Consider the following 12,398-nt stretch of genomic DNA (forward strand, 5'->3'; position numbering starts at 1 on the left):
GTGCCAAATAGTGAAGTCCCACTTTTATACCTAAAAGGAAATTTAATGGAAGACACTTCGAAAGGATGCATTGCATGGAAGGGATGGTCTGCATCCATCAAGAAAGATGCCAAGTATTGTTTCCGAGTGCTGTGTGAGTGCTTCGCTGCTTTCAACATAAGCTGCAAGCCAGAAGACAAGCAATTTTTCTTGTTTCCTCTGCAATTTTTCAAGGCGTAGGAAACCTTACTACCACGGGAGATAAATTTATGAGAAGCATCAATTGATCGAAACAATTAAGAAATTTTTAAACTGATAAAGGTTAAAAACTGATTGAAATCATCATGGATTAATAAATGTAAAAAAAAAACAATTGAAATGAACCATATTATTATTCACACCAAATTTGGAAAAAGAAAAGAAAAAAAAAATCGATAAAAACCAGCTACAATTCAATCGGTAGTTTTTGCTGAACAAAACGTAAATTTTAAAATCAAATCTGTATTTTTTTTACTGAATTTCGGTAAAAATCTGACAGAACGCTTTTTTGTTTATTTTACCAATCATTCAGTTAAATTTGCAATGCGTTTCAGCAAATTTTGACAGCTCATATGACCGAAGTCAAATTTACAGAACGCACTGTAAAACAAAAAAATACCGAATAGATTACCGAATGTTCAGCTGTTCCATATTCGGTAAAAAATTACAGTATACTGTAAAAAAATCTTAGTGTGTAGGTTTACTTTACTTAAAGTATGGTTTCATAATGAAGGCAATTTCGTCTATAACCATAGAAAAACATTATAATACAGTTCCATTTAATGTTCACATTGAAAAAACAGGAATGTTGAAGTTTCTTATGGTTAAGGAGTATACGCAACAATTTAATAAAGGTTTTGTATATGGTAACTATATCTTGTACAGTTGAATTACATTATTACTGTAATGAATCAAGTATACAGAAACCATAATCAATATGGTAACCTCAATTCGAACCGTTGGGATAAAGTCGTACCGGTTATCGAAATGGTATTTAATTATGCGGGTAGAAAATTCTGATGGAAGTGTGTTTAGAGTATGTCGAACTGTGTTTTGGGTGAGGTTTTGGGGTGTTAAACACAAAGTGGCAGAGTTGTATTTAATTTGATACATGATCTTCAATAACTTTTTGCAAGGCGTCTGATTATTAGTGGACACAAACATTTTTTCAATAATCAGTAATAGAAATTTCCCAAACGGTGTACACACTTAAATTTTTTCGCCGAGATTCCAACAGCCGAGTAATTCTGCAATTTATTTTGCTGAGATTCAGTCAAACAATTGCCGAGACTCAGCTAACAAATTAAATTTTGCTGAGATATCAGCTAACAAACAGATATTTTGAAGTGATATCAGCAAAAGTGAATGCCGAAGTAATCGGCTGTTGGAGATTTTACCGAGCTAGATTAAGTGTGTAAGGGGATTTCTATCCGTCTAACCTTTGTAGCGAATCGTCAAAATTTGGTTTTGTTTCCCTAATAAACGGGTATTATATACTGACGATATCTTAGATGGTGTGACCACACCACATAAAATTGGGATGATATCTCGAATTAGTGGTTAGGCGCATCTTATGGTTATTATTTATGCGGGTTGTTTTCGAGATTGTTCTCCGAACTCCATCCCTGTTCAACCACATGATAGTGAGTTTGCGTTCCGAAAATGCGTTCTTGCTCCTCCAACTATGCCCCGCCAGTGGTGGGGCGAAAATATTTCTCTTCGCCCTCTCGTGTATCGTCGCCGCCGTCGCGCACACACTCAACCGATATTTTTTCTCCGTCGTCCGTCGTCGTCGTCAGTTTTTATTCAAGATGGCGAACGTACGGGACAGCGACATTTCCCTGTGGCTACACAATAAGCTTGGAACATCAAATGACTCGTGGATTAGCGGTTCTATCATATCACAGCTGAACAAGGAAGTGCTGCGGAACATTAAGGAGTGTTTTTCGGATCTTCAGACGCAGGTGAAGCTGAAATTGCTGCTCAGTTTTTTCCATATTCCGCGGAGGATCGTCGAAGAGGTAAGCAAAAATATGAGGGAGACAACAGGGTCCGTCGGTGGAGTGCGCGGAGAATGGTCTTCTTGTGACGGTGTGTGGTAGTAGTGTAGGCAACGCGCGCGGGGTTTTCGCTTTCGCGACGTTAAATCGGATTCGGATGAAGGTGTGTGCGTGTGCAGGAACGGGCGAAAGAGAATGTGACGGCGAAGAGACAGAGAGAGAGTGAGAGAGGGAGAAAGAGTGAAAATAGGTGGTCGCAAAAGTTTGTTGTGGCTTTTTTTGCAGCAGGGCGAATCGCGGAATGTTTTTGTGATGTAAATGTCAGAAAATTTTATGTACTTTTGGACGGGCGGTAGGGTGATGAAAAATTGGATTATTTTTCGGTTTTTTGCCTACATGCATTCAATCGATGGTATGAATAATTTGATGTATACATTAATGGTAATTTCATGATGGGAAGGGAATCCTGCTCGAATATCGAATGGCGAACTTCTTGGAATTTCTTGATGTTAATCGCATTTAGATTTTTACTTTTACAAAAGAAAGGTGTCAGGTCAGATAATTAAGCGTACGCCGATTTTTATTTTTGTTTGTGCACTCTCATTTCTCGTTTACTGTCGAATTTTCGTTTTTTTGCGCTCTGGGACTGAAAGCTTCAAAACCGCTACTGTTTGTAATAATGAAATTACGCGCTAGTTGTAACAATTTCACGTATATGGGTTATGCTATTGTTTGATTTGAGGTATGTGTGGGTGATGTGTAAAAATTAAATTTAATGTTGTTGAGTCGCTTTAAAACAGCGGAAATTCGATTCAATTACGTGGTCTTTAATCATGATTGCTTTTTTTCCATTTCAGTGGAAAACCGAGCTGGACGAAGTGATTGAAGTCGCTGGCCTAGATTCAGAACTATGGGTATCGATGATAGCGGAAACGATCAAAACTCTCCCGACGACCGGTTCGCTCAATACAGAAATCTCCGACTACGAAGAAACGAGGCCCATTTTCACCGACATGGTCAACGAGCTGCGGAGGTTGGTGGTCAAGAATGCCGATCTGGGTCTGCTCCCACTCGAATGTCAGTATCTCAACAAATCCGCTTTGGTTTCGGTGGTCGGCCAACAGTCGACCCCGGTTAAGCATTTCACACTAAAACGCAAACCCAAGAGCCAGAATCTGCGCGAAGAACTTGAGCAGAAATCGAAGGACGCCCAGAGCTGCCTGAAGAAAATTTCCGCGCCGACAGTGCCTTTGAGATCACGAGGAATTCCACGGAAAATGACTGATACGACCCCGCTGAAGGGAATTCCCTCGAGGGTTCCGACCGGTGGATTCCGCTCGCCACCTACATCACAGGGACCGAATCGGCCCAGTCTCAGTCGAATGCCCGCCGGTAGGAAGGAAGGTGGTGTTAAATTGCTTGAAATCGGAGAACAACCTTTAGGCTACGCAGCCGCCAAGAAGCGAAAACGAGAACAGGAACGTGAAGAGCAGCAAAAGAAAGCCGCCGAGCAAGCTAGTGCACAAGCCAGTCAGGATGTGAAACCAGTGATTGCTGCTCCTACGACATCTACGGTGACAACAACGACTCCGGACTATGCTGCCGGTCTCACCGCTAGTACCGTCTATAGTCAACCTGCTACCCCTATGCCGAATACTACGGTCAAAGAAACGGTCGTACCGACGGCTGCACCGCAAGCAATGCAAACACAACCACCTCAACCTATGGAGATCAAGCAAGAAATCAAGCAGGAGATCAAATCAGAACCCATGCTAAGTAGCACACCGGTGCAAACCATTCCGATAGTGTCGTCAACTCCAATCCTGCAGCAGACAGTGCCTCCGGTTCCTCCTTTGGCTTACACTACACCTCAGCCGCAAAAACTAATCACTATCAAAACGGAACCAAACGTTTCGATTCCGATGGCCGTTTCCTCCAATCCACCATCGCTGGTTCGATCTGTCACGCTTCCTACGACTACGCAGATCAAATCTCATCCCCAGCAGCATATTCAACAGCTTCCAACCGTTGCTAGTTCTGTACAAATGATTCATCATAATACCACCGGAACAACCATAGCAAGCAAACCCGCTTCTGCTCCTCCAAAGATCGAGATCATCTCGTCGAAAACGATCCAACCGGGTACGATACAGGCATCGATCCCAAAATCAACTACGATCATCAACCAAGGTGGGAATATTCTGTTCACCACGAAACAACTTCAACCCAGCACTACATCATCAAGTACCGGAACGATCATCCAGCAAAAGCAGGGAACCTATGTTCTTAACACCTCCCCACCTGGCAAACAGATCAACATTCAACGACTGATCTCCAATGCAAGCTCAACCGCCACTCCAACCCTGACAACGACCATTTCCCGCGCTCAGCATCAACAGCAGCTGATTCAAGCTCAACAGTTGCAAACCCAACAGCAGTTACAGCAACAGCAAAGCCCACAACCAACGACTCCCACCCGGATTGTTCAGATCAAAACTGCTCCGACGGTTTCTCTTAACAACAATCAACTGTTGCAGAACATTCCTCCATTAATCTCAACGCAACATCCGGGCTCCGGTGCTCAGCCGACCATTCTAAACATCCAAACCATACAACAGCAACAGCAGCAGCAACATCAACAGCTGCAAATCCAACAGCAACCGACGACTCCTCAGAAGCGAACCATCACGATTACGGCGCAGAATCCGCAAAACAACAACATGATCGCCACGTCGGTCGCTCAAATTCTGCAGCAGCAGCAGTTTCAACAGCAGCATCAGCAGACCATCCAAACGACTTCGATCGTAACGGGAACCACTCAGCAGCCCAAGTACGCCCAGGTGGTCATGTCCCCGAACGTCAAGGGCAAAACCATATTCCTAACCAATCCTTCGAGCATCCCGAACGTGCTAAACCAAAAAGGCGTCATCCTGCGCACGGTGGACCCCTCGGGAAACACCGTCTATCAGCAGATTCCCCTTCAAAACGTGTCCGGCTTGAGTGGTGCCACCATCATCAGTGGAGGTCCCCCGGGTTTGGTTAAAACCGAACCCGACACCAAACCCCAGCTCAGTCAAATTCCGGCTCTGGTTCCCACGAGTTCCCTACACCAGAACATCCCCGCTCTCACGCCAGTCGTCATTCAACAGTCGCAACAGCAACAGCAAGTTCAGCAGACTTCGACTATCCCGGCACTGATCACCAACATCTCCCAGCAAGGCCAACAGCAAGCACAGCAGATCAAAACCGCGCCGCAAACGATGACAATCATCCGGCCGGTGGGCGGAAACAACGTACAAACAGTGCTTCCGCAGGGTCTGACGCTAATACAGCGACCGGGCCAGCAACCGCAGCTAGTGCAACTAAACCAGGCCACCGGTGGCCAGGTACAGGGACAGCAACAGCAACCACAAACCAGGACCATCATTACGCAAATCCCCCAGCAACAGCAAATGCAACAGCAACAACACCAGCAGCAACAACATCAACAACAACTACAGCCGCAGCATACGATACAATTTCAGGCGGCGGGAGCCCCGCGGGCCGGAGGCACCACCATACAGCTGGTGCAGCAACCACAGCAGCAAGGTAAGTGTGTTTTTGGTGAATTGTTGGGGGAGGTGAAGAATCTTCGTTTGGGGACTACTGCAAATGTAGCTGTTCTGGATTTGCTTCGTTGGGTGTATTCCAAATCACAGGAAGCAACAATGTCGTAAGATCGCTCGATTGAAACAGCTCTTTGAGGTCCATATAAACGGCTCTGTCTTGGGCACCAGAAAGCAATTGCATTCGTTGAGACAACGTTTTGTGTAGAATGCATATCGTGCTGTAAAAATGTAGCGCTGTCAACATGACAAGAACAATGTCACAGAAAAAATGTTGTTGAAATCCCGATCAAAATGATACTTTTCGGATCGGATGGCCGCTCTTTGCAATCGGAGAGTTTGAACAGGAACTTCTAGAATCCGAGATCCATCAAATTGGTGAATTTACGAAAGCTAAAAGCAGTCACTAATTTCATTGTCAAATGTAGACATTTTTCAAAGCGCTCTTCTTCTTCATTCTTTTATTTAACGTCGGTCTCTGGTCCGCAATCTAGTGCCAATCACCGACGGACATCGATTGCCATCCATTGACGGCAATCGAATGTGCAGGAAGGCAGCTTTCACACCTGTGTAGGATATCGCACCCATTCAACACACATGGGCCGGGACCAACGGCTTTACTTCCCATCCGAAGGAAGACGTGACCAGAGATTTTTTGCCTCAGAAAAATCCCATCGACCTCGGCTGGGATTGAACCCAGACCCATTGGGGTGTTAGAACGCAGTCACGCTTACAACTACACCACCGGCACCGGCTTTCAAAGCGCTCGGATACAATTTCATGCTACCGCTGTCAGTGTGTTCATCATACAAACAAAAGGCTACAAAAGAAACTTCTTCAGAGGAACAACGCAGAAAGTAGACCTCAGTTGCGTAAACCGGAAATGCAAGCAGTACCAGTGGAATAAGCCAGGAATACAGCTAGCATCAATATGGTCAGCGGCTTTTCGGTTTTGAATCAACCAGGTTCCACATAAAACTCCAAAATGTCTGAAAATTCAGTTGTGGGTTTAACAATATGCTTTTGAATTTCATTGCTTTATGGTTCAATTCGCCATCAGTTGATATGCGTCCATAGACTCTCTCGAGTGATGACTATGTTTCCACCTCGTTTGTCAGCTCAGATAAGCAAATAACGTTCGATAGAATTATTTACATCATCGTTTTGGATGATTTGCGTTATAGGGCTGAAGCATACCATATGCATTTCAATTTGGGAAGACAATCATTCTACAGAGAGCATTAGGTATTTCAACTGTGGTCCGTTCGCTTCTCGTACCATTTTCATCCTGTATTCGAGAGAAGGATAATCTGAGTTGCAGCTATCATTCGAAATAGCGATTTCGATGTTTCGATTTGAATGGTCTGAGGTTTCATTCGAACAGAGGATGATGTTTCGGTACAGTGTTTATTTGTTTATTTGGTTCTACATCAACAGACTGGGTTTAGTCAAAGACAACAAATCAAGAAGACTGGCAACTCTTCCATTTTCTCTTACGAACGCTATGAGACAGGTACAATTGCGTCATCTGCCGCTCAAAGGTAAATGCTTCCTCAGGCGAAGGTAAATACATACTCAGGCGAAAAAGTACTAGCAGATTGATACTTGCCTGAGCGACCAAGTTGGAAGACCTCGTCACCGGATCCGAACACAGGAACACAGAACACTCAGTTAAATCAGCAATGCTCGACTGTGACTGTGGGCTTCCATCATGAATTCTGATGCGTGTTATCGTCTTCAAATTACTTAAACAGGATTCCACTGGGCCAAGTCACAGGATCCAGAGCTACATCCCGGTATTTTTCTCGACTCCGATCATGGATGATACCAAACCACATTCTTCTTGACCAGAGAAAACACCTTCGGATCCTCACATAGCAAGCAGTCCTTAGTCAGCGTAGCCACTGTTTCTTTTTTCACGCTCGGATTAATTCATGAAATATACAATCAGAACAATTCCTCCGGTAGAGGAACGATAATAACAGGGTTATTCACAAGCGCTTTTATTCCGCCAACTAGAGGTTGTTAGCTAGTTGGCTGCAATTCACGGTGACGTTTCTTACTGCTGGCTTACCCGATCTTTATCTCGTACTGGGGGTGATACCATAGATGTAACTTTAAGACTAGTAGGTCCCGAAGAAACGTGCTCAACTTTTTGGCTCAGCTCTGGTACTATCTTCGGTCCCAAGCTAATCGATGCACCCCTCGAAACAAAGGAAAATCCACGAACCCCTAATTTTGTCTGTCAAACTTTCATAGCGAATCAAAACAAACATTGTGTAGTACTAGAATTTCGACTAGAATGGGGTACGTTAATCGATTTTCTTGGGACCAATAGGCTAGTCAAATAGTGAGCCAATTTTAAATTGTTAGTTTCCATCGGTTGGTGATACGTTGTAATCTATTTAGTTCGTTCGTTGAAGCGATATACAATTTGAATTTTGAATTTTATTTTTAATTTTTTTGGAAAAAAAAAACAATTTTTTCTGTTCATATGATTTTCCACACCGTCTTCTCAGACTTAATTTTGTAGCTTTCAGATGTTTTCGAGTTATGATTTTTTTTTTGGAAAATACCTATGTAAAAACACAAACGCCCTTTTGAAAATTTAGTCTTGAGTCAAAAAGGTCTCTTAATCCGTAACAAAAAAAATCCTATGCTGATGAATCGAACAGATTTTTCTTAAATTTTGACCCAAGGGGTAGGTCATTTTGCACACCAATCTTGAGCCATCTTTTTTGTCAGTGTGCCGCAGGTGTGCCGGTCATAGAGAAAGCTGCGATTGTTTGTAAAATACCCAACCCGGCAACCCGGTATTTCTGACATCTTGCATGTTTTGGTTTGAAGTCGCAAGGATACATTGGTCTAGTGGCAACCAAGGAGGAAAGCAATTTCTAAAAATGAACATACATCGAAAAATACTACCGCACCGCCGTCGGACGTATGTGAAGAAAAAATGCTCCAATAAATGTGGATGTAGTTACTATCCCATGGGAACTGATAGGACCTGATTCTAAATATATCTGATCGGTTGTAGATGATGCACTGATGCTCAAATTCATAGTATTCGTTCGTCAGCCGATTGAGGCTTGCTTATGTTTGCTTGTGTTCATAGGATAATATCCTGTGTATTAGGGTTTTATAATGTCCTCAAAGGCAGACCAGCCTTTCGTGATGTGAAAAGCAACGTTCTGTCCGCGGCCGGAAAGAGTTGGAACCGGTGGGGAACATTGTTGGAGATCGAATATAGAGGATGTTGAATATGACTTCTGTAGTTTGTTTTGTGTAAGTTGCAGCATTATTTGAATTAAGGGTACTAATGGGGTCTGATTGATTAACTGCCACTTTCTCTCGAGCCCTCGATGGAACCTACATTTCGGATTTAAATCTATGAGTGAATTGCTGGTCTGAGTTCCTCTGGTATATTCAATTAGAGGATGTTCCTGAATATACAGTCAAACAGCATGTAATGTTGTGAACAACTCCAATGACAGTTGTCCAGCAGTGCTCCCATTTTATTTACAACAATCCAATGTCCAGAGTTGGTTGGAAATGCTATCTAGTGTGAAGTTTAGTGTGATAATTTATTAGCTAGATAATGATCTTAGAAGTGGGTAGGTGGATAGTTCCGTTAGAGTACGGCAGTATGAAAATTGAATAGATGTTGAAAATGAGCGAAGGGCCATTAATGCGACAGTACTAAGTCAAACGCACATCTTTTGCCTAACCCGTACGATGTTCGCGGAGGTTTGAAGTATGTCTTCAAATCTACGGGCAAAAAATGTGCGCCCGCCTTTGCTCATTACTGTCTGCGGCTGTGGAATAGTTCTAGCGACGTTTCATCACTACCTAAAGCCCCACGTTGCCGAGAGCAATCCAATGTCTACGGGGTTGTGCCGAAGGTGTGCCGAATTTAATTTCAGCACAATGTGAGTGACTTACCCTTTGTTTTGACCAGTATTTCCAGATCGTTTGGGTCAAATTGGTACAATCGTTAAAGACATAATTGAAAAAAAAAATCTCTTACAAAAACTGATCTAGACAAGCCAAATTGATCTAGATTTAAAAAATTTTCATATTACCTGTAAGCTTTTCGAAAAGCCTGCAGAATGAAAACAAGAATTGTTTGGGCAGTAGAGGGTTAATAGGCGTCGAGGCTTCCCCATCGGAAAACATGTCAGTTTTAATACTTAAGCTGATGTCTTTGTTAGAGATACAAATAGTCATGCTCCCATCCAACTATGATATATGATTACATGTGATTCTCATCAGCTGTAATACATTTAAAGAGATGTTAAAAAGCTCTCAAATTTCGTCAAACTTTGTCAACGCTGGTTTATCAGTCCGTGAGCATTTATTAGAATCCAAGCGCGTTAGATCAAAATTTCCTAACATTCCCCCGTAATTCCATCTCACCAGAGCGCACCATCGTACAACAGCAACCACAACAGATTCAGATCCAGCGGACACAGATTGCCCAACAGCAGCAGCAGCACCAGGGCACCACGGTCACCATTCAGCAGCAAAACGCTACGGCTGTCGGTCAACAGCAAACACAACAGCAAGGCACTCGCAAGGGCCTATCCTTATCGGTAAGTCTCGATGCCATTTTAGTAATATTTGAATTCCGTTACTTACACTGTTCTTCCCTCATCACCCCTCCCCGAAGAACAAACACGTCATAGAAGCGCACGACATGTTCAAGCGGGCCAACCGAGTGACCCGCCTGGAGAAGGCACTGATTCTCGGATTTATGGCCGGCTACCGGGACAACCCGCGGCCAAACCCGGAAAATGTCGTCACCATCAAGCTGAACGAGAGCAAGGTAAGTCCGGAATCGATTTTCCTCGCTTTCAATTAAACCCAATGTTTCCATTGCAATCGCAGGAAAAGGTCCTCCAAGCGGACGACACCCAGGCTCTGATGTTGGTAGAATCGCTTATCACGCTGGACTACAACACCGGCGAGTGGAAAACGTTCCGGAAGTATCGCGAGCTGGATCCATCGCAGCAAAACGAACCGGGAACGGCTGGTCAAGCGGCAGCCCAGCAAAACTCGGTGGTTATTTAATATTTAGCGTAGCAGAAAAAAGCGTGATAGCAGAAGGAAGGTAGTGTACAATAGTGATAAGAGTGAATCCAAACAATTAAATGCTTAGGAAAAGCGAGGATGCGAGAATGAATGGGACGGTGCGTGTACCTATTTGTATTTATAAACATCCGTTATGTTGTTTTCTTATCAAACGATAACATCTCTGTTGTTGTACTTGCTGTGTATCGACGGCATAACATAGGCAAAAATGTGCAAATATCTATATTTTCATCTCATGAAATAAAACCTACGCTGTAAAAGGGCAGTTAGTACTGTATGCTTATATAGTGTGAGAGTTACGAACGATAAAACAATAGGACAGGAAAAGTGCGAAACAAGCATGTATTGAACAATTACGCTGAACAGATAATGTTAGAACTGCAAACACAATAGAAGTTACATTTCCGAGCAAGAAAACGTTACATCCAGTTTTAATTTCTTATCGAAACGCAGGCTTTGTATCCCATATGCCTAGCCGAGGGGATGCTGTATAAATATTATAGACTTTAATTGGAGTGCACTTGTTGAGGAGGGAAACGAGTTCTCGGCCGGAGGTGGGTCGTTTCCTGCGAAAATAGGCGTAAGAAATCAATGATCAGTGCTTGAGAATCTAACCGTAGAGGACAACCATGTAAGCAGTTAAGGGACGCCATGCGTGTTGTATGTAGTGTAGAGAACGGTAAGAGACACACAGTAGTAGTTTTTATTGGTAGAAAAATGAAATATTGAGTAATTCTGTAATTACGACGCTATTCTAAAAAAAAAAAAAATTGCTGAAAGTAAACAAAAAAAATCAGAAGCAAAATAATATTGATTATTGAAATATTATTTTACCATCTAGGCAAAAGTACCATGAATGTGTATATTCCAAGAAGCGCAGCGTATACAGTGCAAGAAAGTGTAAAACAATACTTGTAAAAGGTGTTTTTTTTTTATTGATTTGAGAAATACCTAGCTCATTTTTTCAGAGTACTCAGACGCAGAATGGAAAAATCAACAAAGAGGACATTTTTCAGTGGAACCATTAAACTCAACATTAACGACAATGAAGCTGACAACCAAATCGGGGTTGGCAGTGGATAGTGCCGAAGAAAGTAAGTTACTAAATAGTTTGAAAAGTGACCTAAGGTTACCGAAAAAGCACAGAGCACAGGCATGGAGGCTCAAACAAAATTTCTCTAAAAACTTGTGTAAAGTTTCCTATTCGACTTAAGCGCCACTAACGGTGACTTCCCTACTTAAAAACCCTCTTTGACAACATGATGGCGCTGGCGTTGCACAACTTACACTTGACACTAAGTGCTGGTAGCGCCAAGTGGCAATTTTCAACCGATAATTTATCGATACTAGCGCCAAATTGGCCGAAAGTGCAAAATTTCTAGAGGAAATCAGGGATGCTAGTGCTACCACAGAGAACAGACGTTCAAGATCGGTCAGAAACTTGTGTAAAATAAGTGGGAACGTCGCGGTTACGTGGTGTTAGCATCTCCTGATTTTCTCTATAAATTTTCCACTTTCGACCAATTTGGCGCTAGTATCGATAAATTTTCTGTTGAAAATCGCCACTTGGCGCTACTAGCACTTAGTGTCTTGTGTAATTTGTGCAACGCCAGCGCCATCATGTTGTCAAAGAGGGTTTTTAAGTGGGGAAGTCACCGTTAGTAGCGCTTAAATCGAATAGGAA

General features: G+C 42.9%; 1 protein-coding gene across 1 annotated transcript; it reads left to right on the plus strand.

Moving 5' to 3' along the window:
• The first annotated feature begins 1,829 nt into the window (after positions 1–1,829).
• Positions 1,830–11,625, plus strand: Nelf-A (Negative elongation factor A). The gene is made up of 5 exons (XM_065228523.1): positions 1,830–2,039; positions 2,876–5,606; positions 10,043–10,215; positions 10,293–10,448; positions 10,511–11,625. Exons 1-5 carry the CDS (start codon positions 1,830–1,832, stop codon positions 10,691–10,693), a joined length of 3,453 nt encoding a protein of 1,150 aa, XP_065084595.1. The 3' UTR covers positions 10,694–11,625.
• The last annotated feature ends 773 nt before the right edge of the window (positions 11,626–12,398 follow it).

This window comes from Ochlerotatus camptorhynchus, unplaced genomic scaffold (assembly GCF_037179485.1).
Source record: "Ochlerotatus camptorhynchus isolate MF236.1 unplaced genomic scaffold, CSIRO-AGI_Acam_v1.1 ptg000292l, whole genome shotgun sequence".
NCBI classification, from domain to species: domain Eukaryota; kingdom Metazoa; phylum Arthropoda; class Insecta; order Diptera; family Culicidae; genus Ochlerotatus; species Ochlerotatus camptorhynchus.